Below are 21,338 nucleotides of genomic sequence, written 5' to 3'. Positions count from 1 at the left end.
CGGGAGGGAGTAATACGTGGGCCGATAATTATGTCGTAGCCTTCTGTTCTCCTTCCCTCAGGGTTGTGTGATGCTATATGGGGGCCCACCTCTTAATCGACCCAAGTCCGGTTTGCAAACAGCACAGACTTTTGGGCGCGATTGAGCGGGGGTAAAAACAGGAACCAGGGCGGGGACTTCTGGGGTGTTGACCTGCAAAGGAGACAAAAGTAAACAACAACAGATCACCCCTGTATCTATCGCATACTCTGTATCAGACCTTGATTTAAACTAGCTTCAGCCCATTACCTGCTAATCTGCCTGGTCTCTTCCAACAATAATCAGATCGATTATACAGGAGATAGCTTCAAGTACATGAGTTCAATATCTCTGGTCTAAGCGATACCTGTCAATATTCCCCAAAAAGAGACTTGTGTCCAATACCATCCGGTCAATGCACTTTGTCTCGAACTGAAAGACGTAATCCTTGTTATGCAGGATTCACTGAAATGTTCACCCCAGGATAGAAAACAAAGTCAAACTCATAAATAAGGTTCAGTGTCACATATAAGCCTTAGCGCACTGATAGTTATTAAAGCACCATTGAACAGAAAACAAAGGGATGCAACGGGGCTAGGTATAAGGGGTGTTTTCCTCTCTGCATGAGACCGTCTGTCTCTTCCAACAGAGAGTAGCCCCTCCCCAGCGCCTCTAGGTGCGCTCTCCTCCTCTGCACGAGTACGCCGGAAAAGGCGACTCCTCCAACAGAGGAGAATACAGGCGTTGAACCTCTCTGCAAGAGACCGGCCGGTCTCCTCCAACAGAGAGAAAAACAGCCTAAGCGCCTCTAAGTGCGCACTCCTCCTCTGCACGAATACGCATACGTGCGTTTCATCCAACAGAGGAGAATACCTTCCGCCCGTTACCTGATCTCGACGGAGCAAGAAAACAGAAGCCGATTCCGGAACCTCTGGACGAATGTTCTATCCTCCGGAACTCTGACTGGCTCAAAACATACTCCGCTGTGGACCCTCGGTACTGTAAGCAATTATCGGCAGCGCTTCCAGCGTCCCTGCCTACTTATAGCCCCTGGGATTGGTTGTGCCTTACGTATTGATTCCACCTGTGTTCCTAGCGCGGCTCGCGCTAAGCTCCATGGGTATTGTAGTCTTCCGTATTGCGCGATGTTATTTACCACGCATCACGCGTGAGTTGTCTTAATGTCTTTCCCTCGGTGCAGCTAGCGGAAGCACCATTGCGCATCCGAAGTGCATTCGTGACACAGTGCATGCCCAAACACTTCTTTGTAGTCCACAATCTAGGCATATTAGATAGAAATTGCACCAGGTCAGTGTACTTTTTGGGGTGCTTTTCTCCAATTTAAATCTGTTAATCAGTTTGATATGCTTTGTATTTTACCTCTGAAACTTAAACCACACACAAACTAATTCCTGATTTTTATATCTAGCAGGACATAATCATGGCTTCATTCAACGTCCTGTTTTTCACTTGCGATCATTCTGTGTGTGTTTGAAAAGATGGTGACTTCCTGCTTTTGGACAATCCCGGGGAAGTTCTTTGTAGATGAAGCTGGTTGGCCAATCACCGAAGAGAGAGATTTTAAAGCTATGATTCTGTTCCAATCATCTGGTAAGCACAATAAGTAAACCTTTATAATAAGTTTGCAACTGCAGGATAACGGTACAAATTAGCAACCTGTTTCAGTAAAACCTACATTTGTGATTAATTAATCCAATAATGGGCAGTAAAAATGTACATGCATGTCCCCACATATGCCTTGGATTGCTCTCCAGAGACAAATGTAACACTTATGAAAAGGACTGAAACGTTTAGCTTGTGGCACTACTATAAGGCAGCTATTTTTGGATAAACTATTTTCAGGCGGTTCAAGTTCAGGCTTACAATGTGTACTGTCTATTAAGGAAAACTTACTTACTTGGTTATGGATAGATTGTACATTTGTCCTTTATTATCAATACCTCTTTATTTATATATTATGGCTAGAGCGTGAAGATATATTGCAAGTGGTCAATGTGTTCTTTTCTGTTTTGAAGTTTATATGTAAATATATTTTTTTTCTCTTGCTTTTTTTTAGTGAAGAAACAATGTCTAATGATTCAGGATATTTTTCAAGAGATAATTGCAAGCTATTCTGGCACAACAGAGGGTCTAAAACAGGTGTTACTTCAAAGGGCACTGGAGAAAAAGCAGATGTTAATGGACTGTGGCAATCGGGGAAGCGCTGGTAGACTTAAGAGGGTGTTACGCGAACTACAAGAGGAAGAAATTGCAGAGAAAAGAGGCAAGGACAAAAAAGCCAAGCAGAGTGGACTGGATTATATAAGAGTTGGTAACAAAGCTCATGCTGAAAGCACAACTTCTCAGCCTGGTGATGCAAGTTCGCGGATGAATTTTCAGAAACTTGAAAACCTGGCCCTTTTAGCAGGGATGGCTAGTGTCCTTCATCAAAAATCCACAACTAAAAATGACGCATCAGACCGTGAAAATGAACTTGTCTTGGAGTCCCCGCTTAAATCCAAATATCAAGGACAAAAACATGCCTCCCTTTCACCACGTCATCCTAGAGTAATCAACACTCATTCTGAAAATATAATGGGGCCATTCTGATGTAATCAATAGCCATCCTGAAGCTGTCATAGGATCATCCAGGAATAATCCACACTCAAACAGAAATTGTCATGGGATCATTCCAGAGTAATCCACTTCCATCCTGGAGCGGTTATAGGATCATCCTGGAATAATTGACAGTCATCCTTAAATTAGCTAGAACCCATCCTGGAGTAATTCTCCCTCATCCTGAAGTTGTCAATTAGTATTCGTGGAGTTGTAAAAGGTAATCATTCCCTCCCAGTAGAAATCATCAGAACACCATCCTACTGTAGTTTTTGTGATGAGTCTAGGTTCGTCATCACATTTACATTTTTTGTCCTACAGGCATACTTCAGGATGGCTTGAGATGACTTCCCCAGATAATTGCGGGAATAGCCTGACTGTAATCATCAGATGAGTCCAGAATGACTCCAGGATGATCTTCCTTTTTGACATGGGCAGAGAACGCACCATTGATAAGGTAACACCTGTTATGTGTCAAAGGACAAGTCCGTTTTTAAAGTGCACTTGAGGAGTAGCAATACATTATTATCTAAAGGGTAATGTAGTCGGTCTATATTGAAAGAATCTCGAAAAGGCCAACACGTCAGACGGGTGACTCCCGGTTTCTATGCCAAAACAGTTTTGTTTTAGCTGTCTTCCACCCAAAATTGCCACCACTTTAATGTAATTCGATTAAGAGAATGAATTCTCACAATTCCCCATCTCCAAATGTTGGCATTTGAGTAATCCATACCAAAGGACAGACAGAGGTGGACTCAAGAAGCAAAAAAAGTGAATACTTTATGGTGTTCTCGTTTTAAAAAAACACAGTGCAACAACGTAGTACATCATCAAAATGCAGTAACAATTACACCAGTGACCGCACCAACCGCTAACATGCAACCAACATATTACGGTGAGAACAGAAGGCTTATTCATAAAACTACCACGTACACCTTGGCAACGACAACGTGGCAGATCCTGTTTATGCTACGATACAACCATGCGACAGTAATTACATAGGAACTAATATACAACGCACTCTTTCCTTACTTACTCTGCATCCTTTCCACCGTGCACTTTTCACCATCTATGTAAGATGTTGACCTGTCACCCACTTTTACACATATCCGTCTAAGAACGCTGCCTAACGGACGTTGTACAATTTGGAGCTTACAGTCTGATGACATTTGTCCGTAAACTCAGTACTTCCGGGTCGCAAGCTGTCCAATTCCATTGCTGAACACATTCTTGCAGTGGGAACGACTCGTAATGTGTGAAGCGGTCTAGCACTGGAGCACTCCCAGCGGGCTTTCAGGATTCCGAAGAGTTCATTGGTTGAGGAGATTGCACGTGCCTCGGAGGTTTATAAACACTAGTCCGATTCGTGTCGGGTATTGAGGCACAGCGCGGATCGTGTGAAGTTCAAAACGCCTACAATGTGAACTAACTTCATCTGTGGCAAAGTGTCACAGATCAATAAAAAAACAAAACGGTGACTTAAAAATTCTAAATTAATGTGGATTAAAGAGGCTACCGCCTTGATATTCAAAACAGCCTTAAATGTCAACTTTTGTGCAGCCTTTTACTGATGTATTTTACGGTGACAGGCACTCCTTTGAAAGATGCTTCTGGCTCAGTGTGGTGACGGATACACTGGTACAACAGTTCATTATTATTATTCGTGTTCACGGCATATTGTCCACCGGACCGGCTGGATGAGCTTTACTATGTATATATGTTTTTCCTCTCAGGGCTGAAATTTAAACCGCTATTACTGTGGCTAGGAAGACTATTAATCCTCCACCATTTTTACAGTCTCCAGGGGAGCCCACCTTTCCTTGGAAAGAGTGGTTTCGTATGTTTAACACAATTCTTAGAGGATTTAGATTCAAGCTTGATAGGAAGAGATGGTTACTTGAGCACTAATTGGGCCCGAAGGGACAGGATATATATGTCCATTTTCCTGTACATACACTTGATGGTGTAGAGCTGGATAAATAGGAGGAGGCAGTTAAGAGATTAGAGAAACATTCTCCACAGTCGCCAAATTTAGTTGTAAGGAGACAGAGGTTTTCTTCTAGGAAACAATCTGCCACTGAATCCATAGACATGTATATAGCCTCATTGTGTGTACTGGCAGCCAATTGTGATTTCAGAAATTTGACTGATTAATTGATCAGGGATCAACTACTTACTAGATATCATTAAAAAAGCTTCAAGAGAGGTTACTCACTTGTAAAAATCCGCCCTTAAGTGAAGCTGTAGAGCTAGCCATCGCAATCCAAGATTCGTAGGATTCAGTTAAAGAACTCAGCAAGACAGATGATGCAGTTTTATTATTTAAAGACAACAAGTCTTATGCGAAAAAGGCTATAGATAGGAACAAAACAATAGATATGAGAAAACCTTACACTTCTGGCAACATATGTTTTTATTGTGGATCCAAATTCCACATTGCTTCCTGCAAGCAATGCCCTGCTTTAACCAAGGTGTGTAACAAGTGTGTGGTCACTGGTCATTTTGCCAGAATGTGCTGCTTGAATACTAGGAAGATAAAAGGTGAATTTGGTAACTGAAGATTGTGACCAGAGTCGTCCTGATGGCATGATTAGTTTGTTGCTGTCTGTAAAGGTGCATGGGCAGGAGGTAGCCAGTTCTTGAGGTACAGTGTTGGCACGAGGTGTTCACCGATTATGTAAATAATTAATAGTATTGTTTTAAAATTCATGAAGATGATGGACCTAAAGCAGAGGATCAAGTGGAAATATTCAATGTGGGTGAGTCATGGTCCCTTTATTAACAGACTCTGGGTCCAAAATGACTATTATTTACAAAGATGCTGTTCTTTTTTTTTTTTTTTTTTTTTTTTTTAAACAATTCTTTATTGATAATTTTTGATCATTCTTTCCCACCCAATTATAAAAACAACCCCACACAAACTGGCAATGAATATAAACAGAAATATTTTAAATTAGGCGTAATGCAAATATTGAGCGAGACAGACAACAGATAAGTGCAAAACCATACAAAGAAAATCCTTTCATATACACGCAATTTATCAGCATTACGAGTCTTATCTCTCGATCCATTGTGTAATGGGATACCATATTTCTAACACTTTTTTTTTCCTTTTAAGGCCCTTATGTTTGTATATGGCTATTTCCAGGCTATAGGTAGCAAGGAATCGTGCCCGCCATTGCTGGAATGTAGGCGGGTACAGGTCCAACCATGCGGATGTTAAGCAGATTCTAAGTACCGCCATTGAGATAAACAGTAATCCCTGCATATTGGCGGATCTAACGTTCCTATCCACCCCAGTATAATTTCCGCAGTGGTGATCTCAATATTACTCTCAAATATTCCTGACAGAAACGTTGATATATCTTGTCTAATAGTATTTAGGGTTTGACATGTAGCTAACGTGTACCAAATCTGCTTCGGGCTGAGCACATCGAGGACATAATGTGCCTTTACCGGTACTCCATTTGGATATTCTAGCTGGTGTATAATAAAGTTGAAAAAACGTCTTGTAAAATTGGGCTTGAAGTTTGGTTGACATTAATAAGCAATTTGAGATTTCTAGAGCATTTCCCGTAAGGGGTTCTGTTAATTCTAATTTGTTTTGCCAATAATGGATATGCTTGTCTAAATCATCTGGGAGACTTACAACTAAGTCTTTATAAATGTCACCAATTTTAACACTATTAGTGCGCACCACCGTTTCGATTGCTGGAATTTTATTCATGGCCCTTCTGCCACCCCCCTTTTTAGCAATAAAATCCCTAACTTGCAAATATTTAAAAAAGTCTCGCGATTCTAGCCCAAATTTAGTTTTTAGGGATTCGAATGAGCAGAAGCCCATACTGTCATATAACGAGCCAATCTGTGTGATTCCCGATCTTACCCATCGTGTCATACAATAATCTGTAAAAATCTCAGGGAGATTGAAATTTCTAACTAGGGTGGTATAGTGGGAGAACCTACCGAGTCCCAAGAGTTTTCGCACATGGTTCCAAACAATATAAATACCTTTAAGTGTTTTAAAGCGGACCTTTTTGAAATGACAGTCATATGTTAACCTCCACAAATGATCACTTGTCTCTCTGCCTAGAATGAGTTCTTGTGGGGTTGGGACTAACATATCTATATTGGGCTCTTGCCTGGGGGTTAAAAGAGCTCTACTGTATTTAAGAATGGTTGCCCACCAATAGATTTTAAGGTTGGGAAGTGCCAGACCCCCTCTTTCCCTTGGTAGGATAATATATTTCTGAGCTCTACGTGTTCTTCCATATCCCCAGATAAAACGAGAGAATATATTATCCATATCTTTAAATATTGATGGGTCGAAATTTAAACAGATGGTCCGAAAAAAGTACAGAAATTTAGGAAGGAATAGCATTTTAATAAGATTACATCTTCCTATGATAGATAAATATAAGTTATGCAGGCTATTTAGACTTTTCTCAGTCTTTTTAAGAAGTGGGTTCAAATTGAGACTTACTAAATTGTTTAGATTGGAGGTGATATTGACACCAAGATATAATGCATTCTCTACCACCCTGTTGTCAGAAAAATTGATTTGACTATTGATTACAATCCGGGTTTTGGTTTCGTTCAATTTATACCCTGATATATCGCCAAACTTTTTCGCTTCTTCTTCCATTTGTTTTAGTGTTTCCTCTGGATCAGCAGTGACTATTGCAATGTCATCTGCAAAAGCCAAGGTCTTTGTTGCACCATTGGCTGTTTTCCTAGGTTGTATTAAGTGGTTTGATTCTAGCCTTGAAATAAATGGATCAATAAAGATGGCAAATAATAATGGGGAGCAGGGACAGCCCTGCCTCGTACCTCTAGTCACATTGATGGCATCTGATAAATCCCCATTAACCATTACCACTGCCTCTGGAGTTGTATACATCGCCTGAACAGCTTTAATAAACTGGTCGCCAATCCCACTTTTCGACATGGCTGTCCATAGATACTGCCAGGAGACCCTATCGAATGCTTTTTCGGCATCTAGAAATATCAAGGCCATAGGGTCTCCTGCCACTTCAGCCATGTCGAAAAGCGTGATCACCCTCTGAATATGGTCTGTGGTTGATCTCCCTGGTACAAATCCGTGTTGTCTAATGGATACAATTTTATGGATTAAAGGTGAAATCTACAGGCTAATAATTTAGAATATATTTTGGAATCGTTGTTGATTAATGTGATTGGTCGATATGCACCAAGTTCCGTAGGATCCTTATTTTTTTTGGCAAAGACAATAATTTTCGCCCTGGCCCAGGATGCCGGAGGGCGTCCACCTTGAAAGATATGTATCATTAAGTTAGTAAGAATATCTTTCAGTTTGTTGCTAAATCTGACATAGAATTCGGTAGGGATTCCATCAAGGCCTGTTGCTTTACCCGACGGAAGACTATTCATTGAGAGTAGAATTTCTATCCAATCCGGAATGACCGAGAGAATATCTTGATCCGATTGAGATAAACGGGGGCGTGTAGTCAATTCTAGATATTCATCAATACTGACCTGGCTATTACCTATCTCAGTATAGAGATCCGAGTAATAACGCTTAAAAGCTTCTCTGATTTCTTTAGGATCATGAGTTAATCCACGGACAGGATCTCTAATTGCTTTAATCATATTTTCTGAATTCTGTTGTCTAATACGAATAGCTAATTGATGACCCACCCGCTCACTCAGTTCGTAAGTTTTTTCCCTGTTCACTACCGCTTTACTGATTGCTTTGGTGGTATATATTTCAGATATTAAATTCCTTCCAATCGCTACCTCTCGTACCGCCCTTTCTACATTGACTCCACATTGCACCGCTCTAGCAAGGGCTTCTTCCCTTCTTATTAAGTCTTCCTGTAAGTTTAACAGCTTTAGTTTTTCTTCTTTATTACTGTTGATGGAAAATCTAAGAGTTTAGCCCCTTATACCTGCTTTCAATGCGTCCCAAACCACATCCAAAGGGGCACTACCCACATTAAACTTTAAAAATTCTGATATCCAATTCTCCATATGTATACAGTATTTTTCGTTGTGCAATAAAGATCTTTCAAAGGTCCACAAGCTACGCTCTGATTGTATCGTCTCCATATTCATGCACATAAGTAAAGATTGTGGTCAGAAAGAACCCTTGGTAACCGATCTATTGAGCAGCTAGATACAATGGTGTGTGAAACAAAAAAGTAATCCAGTCTGACTAGTTTTTGATGAGGATGAGAAAAGAAAGTATAGCCTGGGTTATAAGGGTGTTTTATCTCCCAGCAATCTGCTAACCCATGAGTATTACAAAGTAATTCCAAGGCTTTGAAAGTTTTAGGTTTCCTCCCTTGATAGTTGAAGTTATGGCCAGAAGACCAATTTGTTGGGAGGTTAATATTAAAATCGCCACAAATAACCATGGGTACCGGCCAATGAGCTAGTTCATTTGATAAAAACAGTAATAATTCGGGGTCATCAAAAACACAGCCATATACTGAACAAATTGTGATCTTCTTCCCTTCAGCACATATACCCTGAGTAATTGCCCATCTGCCACAAGAATCTGCAGCAGATCTTGTAAAGCGTATTATACCACCTCGTGCCAAAATAGCCACCCCCCGTGTTTTATTTGCCTGAGTTGTAGCAACAACTAGTCTATAACCCAAATTTTTTAATATGTGTCTTTGGGACCCCTCAATATGAGTCTCCTGCAAACAAACAATATCTGCCTTGGTTGATTGGAGGCCAATTGCTATTTTTTGTCGTTTCCTAAGATCATTAAGCCCACATATATTGATACTCAAGATTTTTAGTTTAGCCATTTATAAGTATTAGACAATTTTTTTGTATATATTGGTATTTGCACTTTTTAGTAGTGAACAATGCCCATTTTTTTCCCCATTTTCTCGCAACTATGTCAATCATAGATTCTAAGCTAATTAGTTGCCTGTTTGGTTGCCCCCACCCCGCCACCCCTCCCCTTACCTCCCCTTGAGGCATCCTGGGTCCTGCCGGAACCAGGTGTGGGCGCCGGTTGATCAGTACGCCTCAGTGCACTCCCCCCTAGCCCTGCGTCACTGTAATATTTCCTTGCAGAAAAAAGTCTTTGAGATCAAGGTTTTTTATTTATTTATTTATTTTTTTCCCCCTCTTCCCTTTTTAAATTTTTTTTTTTTAACTCCTCCTGTTAAAGTGTTTATGTATTATTTCATGTGTGAGTAACAATTAATATATATATTTCCCCCCCCCCCGTTATTTTTCGCGGGCGAAATGTTCTTGATATGACACTTATTGTTTAAACCACAATAAAGAAGAGAAAGTTCTTGTTCATATTCCAGTTCTATTTTTTTAAAGTCTCAGAGATTTCTTTAAGGTAGTTTTCTGCTTGTATTTCACTGATGAAGCTCCGGGTCGATCCTCTGAATATTATTTTCAGTCTTGCTGGGTTTTGTAAATATACTTTAGCACCAATCTGTTCAAAAGGATTGAATAGCTGCCTCAACCTCCATCTCCTTTCCACGGTTGCGTGGGCAAAATCTGGTCTAACAAAATATGCACTACCATTATATTCTTTCTTGCTTGTAGGACGAGCTAGATCATATATAGAGTCCCGAAGTAAGAAATTTCCAAAAAATACCAACATTGCCCTTGGATATTTAGATTGGTTCTGCGTTTTCTTAGATTGAGTTAGGGGAAAACGATGAGCTCTTTGAACTTCTCTTTCTAGTTCCCAGGTTTGCAATTCGGGGATAGATGACTTAAGAAGTTTAATTATATACCCCCTTGGGTCGTTGTCTTCAACGCCTTCTGGGAGCCCCAGGAATCGCAGGTTATTCCGCCTTGTTCTGTTTTCCAGTTCCTCAGCCTTTATCATTAGGTCCTGTATGATTCCTTCTTGCTTTTTTTCTTGTTTTTGCAAATTAGTGACATCCTTTTCTAGATGGTCAGTTTGTTTCTCAACTGATACCATCCTTTCAGAAATTGCCAGACAAGTGCTGCCCACCTTATTTACTGCCCCTTGTAGCTTTTGGATAGCTAGGTGATGCTTTTGAGTGTCTGTTTTGACATCTTTATGTAGTTTCCTTATTGAGGTCAATATTTCTTTCAGAGACGGCTCATTTATTTCTCCTGCCTCATCATATTCAGAGATGTCCGCTGTAGATTCCGCCCCGCTTTCCTGAAACATCAATGTTTCCTTTGATTTTGATTTTTTAGGTTTTACATTTTTCCGAGAGTTGGTCGGTTCTGGGTTGCTTCCCTGATCGGTGGTTTCCTCATAAGTAGATTTATTTAGTCTTTTATTCCTTATTCTTCTTTTCTCCAATTTTTTCCTCGGTGTGCTTCCTTGTCCGGGATCACTCTTTCCTTATACCAGAACAACCTGATATTTTCTGGGTAGATGCATCTTGGTCTTGACCTTTGTTGAGGCTGCTTGGCTCACTAGAAGTCGAGATCCCGGTTTCATATATGTCTGCATCAGATTCATCTGAGTGTGTGTCAGTTCCTAGCAAGGGTAGTTTATTAGGTGTGGGATTCAGGGTTACTTGACCATTAACCATCGGGTTAAGTCTTTCATTTGCTCTGTCCAGTTTTGTTGACTCCGGAGTTATTACCGCCTGATTTAGCCCCTTATTTGCTCCCATTTTGGACACTGGACTAAAGATACTTGGTATACTAGGCTGCGATGCAGTTGGATCTCCTGTCGCCTTAGCATTTGCTTTGAATTCTTTGATGGTTTGCAGACGTTTTGCTTTTTTTAACATTAATTCCATCTCTTCAGTATCCTCATAGTCTTTCTCTTTCTCTTTATGTTTCTCTTTAGTATTTTCTTTCCTTTTATCTGGTTCTATGCCATTGCCTTTAGCAGCCTGTCTGTCAGTTTTCTTTTCCTTTTTAAATTTTTCATTGTCCCCATGTTGCTCTCTGTAATTCATGATTTTAGCTTTGTCCTTGTCTTTATCTCTCTAGGCCCCTTCTGTTGCCTCTGTCATCCTCCTTCCCCTTCTCTTTCTCTTTCTCCTTATCTTTTGCTCTTTCTTTCCCTCCATCTTTCCCTCCATCTAACCCTCCATCCTGTTCTTGTTCTTCCTTATTTTTTGCATCTTTGGCTTTGGTGCCTCTAGTTTCACGTCTTTGCGGCATTGGTTTCAGTGCATGGTCATTATCCACCTCTTGTACTGTCTTATTAAATTCGTTAGGTTCAGGCTCCGCATTCCGTTGTGCTCCCAGGGTGTTTGGACGAAGCATAGATAAATCAGCGACCAAGCTTTGGTCATGTAATTCACATGGCTCCTTTTGAACGCTCTCTGAAAGATTCTCCATCCTTTCTGTGTCTGTTTCGTTCATCTTCCCTAGCACTTTTTGTCTTGTAGTCTGTTCGTTGTTCCTGCTTTCGTCACTTTGCTTAGTTGGTTTTACCTGGGTTGCATATGGAAAGGTTGATTCCTGCCCAGAGTTTGTCAGTTTTACCAGTTTTGGTACGTTTGTAATATTCCAAATATTCAGAATTATATGTCGATCAAGCCCTTTTACTTGGCGATTAAGCTGATGCAGAGGGCGCAGAGGACCCAGAAAATCTGATCCGCTTGTACCACCCTCAGGATCTTTTTTTTATTTCGTTTTGTTTGTGGCTGCTGCCTACCTCCTTGTAGATCCTTGACAGCTCCCTGGGTCTCTGTAACTGTTACTGTTACCTCTATGGTCCTTTTAGTGCGTGGCAGCTCGAATTTAATCTTCTTCCCACCCAGCCGCTTTCGTACAGCAATGTTTAGATGCCTATAAAGGTGTTTTTGGAATTTCCATCGAGGCTCTTCTCTCATTATAGAGTGAAAAAAAAAATGATGTGGATGTGGGGCTTTAAGAACAAAGTCCGTTTTTTTAAAAGTTTCCTGAGCCCAAATAGCCACTGTCAGCCTCCAACCAAGTGATTGGCAGATGAGACCGTGACAGAGACAGAGATCAGACCCCTTCCGGGCTCCCGGCTGACCTGAACAGAGCAGTAGAGCAGAGCAGAGGTAAATGTCTTTTTCTTTTTTTAGCGTTTTTACACGTCTTTGCTGAGTTTATTACTTGTAGCTCTGTGTTTACTCAAATGGTTTAATTCTGCCTGACACGTCGCTGAGCTCAAAGCCCCAGGTCTCCCCCTCTCTCGAGCACCCAGCTGACAGTACTAATGCTTTGATGAGAGGCCGGGTAAATCCGCGCTATTGCAGCCGTCAGAGATCCATCATAGAAATCCACAAATATGTTGCCACCACCCTATGCCCGCACCTCACCTTTCAACTTCAGTCGTGCAGACCCATAAGACAGTGTACTTGTATTAATTAACAAGAGGAAACAGCAAATAACGTGGAAGGAGCGGGGGTAAAAAAGGCAGTCGATGATGTCTACAAGTCTTTCGCTTTTTCCCTCCTCGATAGGATGCCGATGATTGCGTTGGTCCAATTACCTCCACATAGCCACACAACCACACAGCATCACACAGCTTCACACGTTCGCTGCGGCTGAATCATAATGGATGAGCTTTCTTTTTTTTGGCAATGTTTTTGGCGATGTTCCCCTTCGTTAGTTCTCCAAGCAAGTCATCCGCTACTCCGTGCTCGAGGAAAAAGCTATTCCTGTCTGCTCCGAATTATTTCACTTTATTTCTTCCTTGATTCTCCTATGCTCTCACGCAGAGCTTCCAGGGGTAGGAGAGAGCTCAGTCAGCGACCGCTCCTACTGACGCCATCTTGCCTCCGACAACACAGCTTTTCTGATGCTGTTCTTAATAACAATATACATTAGGTGTTGTTACCACCAGATGTCACCCCTCAGGGATATAATGGCACCAACATTAACCTGGTGGGTTACTTTGAAACTGTGATTTGTTTCAGGGGTCGGGGATGTGCAAGGGAATGTGTATGTCTCACATTGTGTTTGAGACATTCTTGGTTGGCATCATCAGGCCTGTTTGGATATTATTCCTAAACCTGCTGGTGTGCAACAGATCTTGACCTTTGTAGACGGCCAACCTAATGTACATGTTGATAAGTTACAAGCCTTACTTAAAAAATGGAAACATTTTTGATGAACAATTGGGAATGTTAAATGGGTTTGAACATGTCACCAATTAAACAATGGGAGTGTTCATGTGAAACATAAGTTAAGGGGGTGCCATTCAGTGTGAGAGATAGTTTAAATGAAGTGTTGGATAATCTATGCAGAGATGGCGTAATTGAAGAAATAGTCATCCCTCTGGCTATCTCCCAATGTGGTGGCTCGGGAAAAAAATGAAATCAGAATGTGTATTGATTTCAGGAGCTTGAATCAAGCCATCTGGATGGGTTGGCATCCTCTGGCTACATTCAAGAAAGTGATGTTTACCCCGACTGGTGCTAATGCAGGGCTTGAAAAATCCACTCGACTGCTCGCATATGCGAGCTAAATTTAACGAGGTCGAGCTGCTTTTAGGTCCTACTCGCCCTTTCTGGCGAGTATTAAGACTAACTTTTGTCCTCTGTCTGTGAAAACGGAGCAAATGTGACAAGATACAAAGATTTAAAGGCATTTTTATTGCTCATAAATGTAATGAGCAATAAAGATGCCTTTAAATCTTGTTATCTTGTCACATTTGCTCCGCTTTCAGAGACGGAGGTCAAGTAGATTGGAGTTAGGGCAAGGAGATTTTTCAAGGTACTAGTCCTGCAGGACTAGTACCATTTTTTGGATTTTTCGAGCCCGTAATGTGTTTTCCATATTTGATATATGGTCCATATACCATCAGGTTATATTGGCAAAAATTTTTCGCCATCTAACTGCTTTTGTCATGCCTATTGGCATGTATCAGATCTGTAGGATGCCTTTTGGGCTCGTTTCTGCAGCAGCGTTTATTCACAGAGTCATGTGTGATGTTGTAAAAGGGTTCAATGGTGTGCTTGTTTCCCAAGACCATGGTCTTGTTTTTGGAAAAGATGATTTTGAACACCATGTTGGATTTGCGATCAAGACTGAGGAGAGACAAATGTTATTTTGGGGTTCACCAAGTGGAATATTTAGGCCATCCAGTCTCTGGCAAGGGAATGGCCAGCCCACAGGTGTATTAAAAGCCATGGAAAAAGTACTGATTCCTTCAGACAAGGTTCAACTAAAGGCTTTTTTGGGAATGTGAAAATATTACGCCAAGTCCCTGGGTAGAGGAGATGGTGAGCGTACAGTTGCATTTGTATCTGCAACGCTCAGGCCACTTGAGAGACAATACTCGGTCATTGAGTGCGAAATGCTCATGTCTGGGCAGTGTAACACTTTAGAGCTTATGTGTGGGGTACTAGGTTTAGGCTAAGGTCAGACCATAAACCATTAATACCTATTCTGAGTGGAAGTAATGTGCATTCCACTACAGCCACTGCTAGATTGGTGAGACGGAGTATGAAGTTGCTTGAATATGATGATTTTTAACATTTGTACCGGGTGGAAAAAATAAGAAAGCAGACTGTCTATGCAGATTACCCATTCCAGGGGAAGGCGAGGAAGTGTATGATCAGCGGGATTGGAAGTGTTTGGCAGCTCATGTATTTTGGTTAAATACTAAATGTGTCAGTCAAAAGGAGTGGAAATCTGCTTTTGGCCAGGAACTTGTGTTAAACCATGTGGTGGAATACACAAGAAAGGGTTGGCAAAAGGAAGGTAACCATTCTGTGGAACTCCAGACAGATAGCAAGTTGCAGTTAGAACTCTCATTGGAAGATGAGTTTGTATTAAGAATGGACAAATTAATTCCTCCAAGAGATGTCAGGGAGAGACTATTGAGCATAGGTCATGATGGTCATCTAGGCATGCCAATGACAGAGAAGAGTCTTAGGAAAATGTTGTGGGGGCCGAGGATGGACAGGGATGTGGAGGATTGGACTGGTAAGTGTATGAACTGTGTGTCTAATAATATGTGACTCCACCAATGGTTATCCCTGAGACTCCTCAGAAGGTATGGGAGAAAGTAAGCATAGATTTTCTTGGGTCTTTTCATGTTTTGCCTTAGGCTCAGCGATTTGCCATTGTTCTAATTGATCACTTGTAGAAGTGGTTTGAAGTTAAATTTATTTGAGGGCCTCACACCAGAAGTGTGATAACTTTTCTCACAGATGAATTTGCCACAGAAGGCTTCCTTTCTGAATTCCTTTCAGACAACGGTGTGCAGTTAATTTCATTTGAGATGGAGGAATTCTTAATGGAAGCAAGGATCTGTAGGAGGTTGTCTCAGTATATAGTGTCCACCATTGGTGAAGCACTGTGCACTGAGTCCAGTCAACCCTTAGTGAAAGTGTTTAGGTCCCCGAAAACCAGAGGTCTCAAGGGGTAGCTGTGAAGAGCAGCTAAGGCTTATCCAGGAGGGTGTAAAGCAAGCGCATTTACCACTATGATCAGTCAGTAAGCATTTCACACAAGAAAGAACCACACCAGGTGAGTATAAAAATACTTTGTATTTATTAGTACACACTAGACACTAAATTGGTATATCTCCTGCCTGAAAATATCAGCTACACACAAGAAATATTTCAGAAATGGGTAAGTTGCATAGAAAAACACATAGGCCCAACCGGGGGAGGGGGGTGAGGGTGGGGCAATCGTATACTAAAATAGTGAAATGTGAGGTAAGTACCGAAATGGGACTCGTGCCCAAGGATGGAGGACTCCAGGGGAAACACAGAACCACCCATGGTAAGTAGCCAGGGACCGCAAGGTGCCCGGGTGCAGAGTGGTTATACCGGATCATACATCCATAGAATAACACAGGGTAAGTCGGTTGGAATTTTACAGTTCTAGGACCCTTCCGAAAGGACTTCAAGGGAACCACTTGTATTAAGTAAGGTTAGAGAGCCCCTCCACCCGTGGACACACCAGGATATCAACACCAGGGATATAGAAGGGTGATTTGACGGGTGTCGGTGCTAAGAGGCAATTTCACAAATGTATTTACAACATCATTCTCATATTCATTATAAGCGGTGCTTTAATTTTTATAGCAGGAAGTAAATCACCCCACTTCACCAAAATACGATTTGAAAAAGCACCCGCTAATTCAGGTATATGAATTAAGATAACAATCAAATAATGCACATTGGGAAAAGTTGGTGCCATTCGTTCAGGTGTAGTCTCTTTCTTTATTCTTTTAGTCACAATCAGATTCTTTTCTTTGTTTCTGTAGCCAACACATGTTTAGTTCTAGAGGGAGTACCCCAAGACTTCTTCAGAGCTGCAATCCTTGCCGATCCAAAACCCTCATATCATAGATAATTCCAAAAGGTTTTTCACAACATCCTTGGAGTATATTGACCCCTTTCTATTTCCTATTTGAAGTAACCACACAAAGTAATCTCCGTAACCTAACACAACACAAAATGTGTGTATGCTCCAATAAACAGACTCAAGACGTCAAATCAGCTCCCCACTTCCAAGCTTAGCATTATCATTTCTATCCAAGGCGAGTGCGCAAACCGTTTAAGTCTGGGAAATTCATACACTTTTATTAATCAGCAGCGCAATAAATTGACTTCAAATAGGAAATAGAAAGAAACAGAGAAAATAATCCAATTGTTATGAAAAGAATAAAGAAAGAGACCACACCCGAACGAAGCGCACCAACTTTGTCCAATGTGCAATATTTGAGTGTTACCTTAATTTATATACTGAAATTAGCATGTGCTAGAGATTTCTATATCTACACCAGGGAGCCCAGGTGCATAGGGATGAACTGGTGTCCAAACCGCGCACAGACGCCAATGGAGGTTCGTGGAACTTCAGCAGCTACCGCATCTCGAGGACCAGGCTGGTGGAACCAGGGCCTGGAATCCTGATGAGAAGAACTAAAAAGCAGAGGGGACAGAGTCCAAACCACCGGGAGGTGACCAGGAGACACAGGAGCACAATACCAACCCTTGTCTTTGGTTCTTGTTGTACCACGGTGAGGATGAAGTAGTAGCTGTGGAGCCCAGGAGACAATGCAGACGCACAGGAGCCTTCCACAAGCTGTCCCACATTGGTCAACGAGTGCAGGAAGGTCAGGGGTCAACAGGACCACCAACAAGCCTTGGAAGACGCAAATAACGGATTGCAGGTGAAGATGCTGTGTTGCAGACCAGCAAGGTCTGTAGGCCGAACCCAGCTAGGGTGAGTCAGGGCTGGCCCTCAGAATGCAGGACAGCCAACAGTATTTAAAGGTAGCCCACCCTATGGCAGCAGGCACAGGAAACCGCAAGAAAGGCCCAGTAGCACACAGGAGATGAAGGCCCACGATGCAGAGGATGCAGACATGACATCATTCTTGGAACTGTGCGATGCTGTAGGCTTTGGAGCTTAAAGATGTTCTGTGAAGAGAGCCAACAAGCCTTGGCAACGATAACCAGATGCGGTGCACAGGGAGGCGGTTCACGTTGGATGGAGAGGGATTACAGTCACCCCAGTTGCAGGGAAGATTGGTCAGGCCTCTGGAGAACCAACAAACCACCACCCGTGTTACAGAGCTAGGCAAAGTACAGGGGGACCACAGGATCAGCAAACCGGTTGCTGTCGTAGAGGTGCCTCCGGATGCAGGGAAGTGACTCCTTCACTTCAAGGGAGAGTCCTTCTGGCTGGGTTGCAGGCCGAGTCCTTGGTGACTAGGAGGATGCATGGCCACAGAGTTGCAGAACTTGCAGAAGCACAGAGACGAAGATGCAGCAGGAATCTTCCCACCAAAGCAGTTTTGTCTTTGGCCCTGGCTCAAAGAACAGCAGAGTTGCAGTGTCCACCAACAGAAGAGTCTTTGGACAGTCTTCAGGCAGTCTGACCTTGAAGTTGTTGCCGGGACGAATCTAAACCTACCCTCTGGGGAAATCCTGTAGTAACCCTAAAAAGGAGAAGGACCTCTTCTGTGGTGACCTGCCTATCAGAGGGTGTCAGGGACGCTATTCCGCTGGGCTAGCCAGTCAGATGCTCCCAGGAACCATGATTCAACATTGCAGAACAAGTGGCCACCTGGAGGAGCTCTAGGCACCTCCCTAGGGAGAAACTGTGCAGGGGGGTGGACACTCCTCTTACATTTGTGTAGTTCCTGCCAGAGAAGGTGCCAAGGGCTCCTGAACTGGGCAATACTGGTATAGGCAAGGAGGGCACCAAATGCGCTCTTCATTGTAGCCTGGTTGCGTTCGAAAGCGTTCCACCCATCTAATTCTAATGGAGAGGTGGTCACACCTCTCCTTCGCAGGAAATCCTTTGTTCAGCTTCCTCTGTCCGAGTTAAGTTCATCAGCAGAGGGGGGGCAGAACAATGTCTAGGGTCGGCAGCAGCACGGGCTGGCAGTCAGACCATGTAAGGCTACACAGTTAGGTATTGGAGGGGTCCTCTAAGGAGCCCCCCCAGAACATGGTATCATGCAACTAACACTGGATTCCGTGTAGTTGTGTGATTCCAACATGTTTGATAGCAACATGACCAGGTTCGGAGCAGTCGTTATGTAGTTGGACATTTTGACTTGCTAATGTCCACTACATACCTTTATAATGGCTGTCCCACACTTACAAAGCCCAGAAAATGTAGTCCCGGATTTGTAGAGGTATCTTTGCTTGTGCAGGGGTGCCCACACACTTAGAACTATGTACCCTGACCTTGGACTGAAGGGCTTACCTTAGGGGTGACTTATAGGTTAAAAGTGCAGTGACCGGAATATTAGGGAACCTTGTATCCAAAGTGAAAAGGTTCAAGCACCATTTCACGCAGACTGCAATGGCAGCTCTGCAGACACAGTTTGCTTGGGCTCCCATGGGTGGCATAATACATGCTGCGGCCCATGGGGAGATCCCTGGTGTACCAATGCCCTGGGTACCTCAGTACCATATACTAGGGACTTACCATGGTACTCCAGTATGTCGATTGTGGGCTGCACAATGTACTTACCATAGAATTTAGAGTACCACTGCTACTGAGTTCTTGGTTAGCAGGATCCCAGTGCACTACAGTAAAAACACACTGACACCAGGCAAAAAGTGGGGGGGTATCTATGCCAGAAAGGTCTACTTTCCTACAGGATCAAACACAAGAGGTGCAGGGGAATGGTTACATTGAGAGGGCCAACAGAATGGTCTCTGATTGTGTCATGGGGGTTGTAATTGAAGGTTTTGATGTGGTAAATGTTGTGCATGCTATGCTCAAGTCGAATTGCAATACCCCTCATAGTGTAGCCAGTGTTCTTTGCAGCTCTGAGGGGTAAGGGCACTCATGATCTGTTGAAGCCCGCATGGTTGTAAATTTAGTCGAAAGTCAAATCCAGCAGTAAATCCGCTCATGACAGTGAAGATACCAGGAATAAAATCTGTGAAAGTGAGAAAAAAAGAGATATGATGTGATTAACGGGATGTCATACGTAGGTATAATAGATACGGGGCAAGACAGGGCGAGATTGCAAGTGTGTAGGTTTTTATTGGCTAAGTACAGTCATATGGTCCTTTTCAAGTAATAGCAGTCTTTCTCTTTTTTCTTTGTTCCCAGGTCTGGAAGCAGGAAGCCTCCCGCCAGTATCCTCGAGACAAGAACACAACGCAGGTTGGTCACCTATCCTATTAAGTACTTTAATACACCTCCACCGTCTTCTCCTTAGTGAACAGTCACTCGGTAGGGCAGGGGTTTGGGGGAGTAGTGCTCACAGGGAATTTGGCTCTCCTATAGCGAGGATTTCAGTCTTGTGATTATGGGTGATGTAATACAATCCGGGTGCCCTCTTTAGTCGTGCTCCTGGGACCCTGTCCAGTACCCTCCCACTAACCCCACACCCGGATTCGGTCATGCACCTGCGTTAGCCACATGCCTCCAGGTACGTGGCTGGGACCATTGGCAGGTCGGCGGTGCTCTGTCTCGTTTTCATTGGAATAGTCTGGCGTCTTCCCGCTCTTGTCTCTGCACGTAAGGCAGCTTTTCTCCTTAATGCAGCAATGCAGTATTGTTCTGCCGCGGTTTAGGTCTCCTCGGCATCCCTGTCGAAGTGTATGCAAATCTCTCAATGTTGACTACAGACTCCTCGGCATCCCTCTTGAAGTGTATGCAAATCTCTGAATGTTGACTACAGACTCAAATAGGAATCCTCCTTCCATGGCCAAAGTTCAAGTCCCACCCCCTCCTTTTCCATGGCGTTGGGGTTAAAGACATAGGGCTCTGGATTTCCCTGTGAATGGACAGAAAAAGTGTCTTTTAATTTGAGGGTCAGAATGGAAGAGCCAAGGCTTTGGGTTGTGGAAGCCCTCCTCCTTGTTACACATCCCCTCCCTAGGACTTGCTGAATTGGGAAAATAGGGAAAATGGTAGAGGTAATCGGCGTTGCCCTGTTCCCTACCTTTACCATGCCGCACTTCAAACTGGAAGGGTTGGAGGGACAAAAACCATCAGACGACTCGATTGTTGTGTTCCTTAATCCGATGAAACCAGGTAAGGGGGTCATGGTTTGTATACAGTACAAAGGGCTTACTCTCCAAGTAGTAACAGACTTTTTCAATGCTCCACTTTAGGGTGAGACGTACCTTCTCGATTGGCAGGTATACCAGTTTACGAGGGAACAACTTCTCACTGATAAAGATAACAGGCTGTTCATTCCTTCCTGGTCCAGGTGGGATAAGACCGCTCCAATACTTAAATCAGAAGCAATCGTGGCACCCGGGTTTTAGCTTAAGATGTTCAAAGCCTAAGCGCGGATGCCGATATTGTAAAAAAAAGTAAACAAATAGAAAAAA

General features: G+C 42.8%; 1 protein-coding gene across 3 annotated transcripts in view; it reads left to right on the top strand.

Annotated features, from left to right (window-relative positions):
- The window catches only part of LOC144754462 (uncharacterized), a 92,968-nt gene that overhangs the window by 9,266 nt on the left and 62,364 nt on the right, over positions 1-21,338 (top strand). Inside the window, exons 2-5 of one of the 3 annotated variants that reach the window (XR_013594727.1) lie at positions 1,448-1,629; positions 2,096-2,854; positions 2,956-3,091; positions 20,107-20,160. Coding sequence is in view for 2 of the 3 variants with exons in the window: in XM_078642265.1 (XP_078498391.1) it covers positions 1,518-1,629; positions 2,096-2,628 (645 nt within the window). In the remaining variant the exon portion in view is untranslated. Of the gene's footprint in view, positions 1-1,447; positions 1,630-2,095; positions 4,168-20,106; positions 20,161-21,338 lie in introns of those variants that run through there. The other 2 variants (XM_078642265.1, XM_078642275.1) reach the window with 2 other exon arrangements.

This window comes from Lissotriton helveticus, chromosome 1_1, assembly GCF_964261635.1.
Source record: "Lissotriton helveticus chromosome 1_1, aLisHel1.1, whole genome shotgun sequence".
Classification (NCBI taxonomy): Eukaryota; Metazoa; Chordata; class Amphibia; order Caudata; family Salamandridae; genus Lissotriton; species Lissotriton helveticus.
The sequence above is the reverse complement of the archived record's forward strand: the minus strand, read 5'-3'. Positions and strand labels throughout refer to the sequence as shown.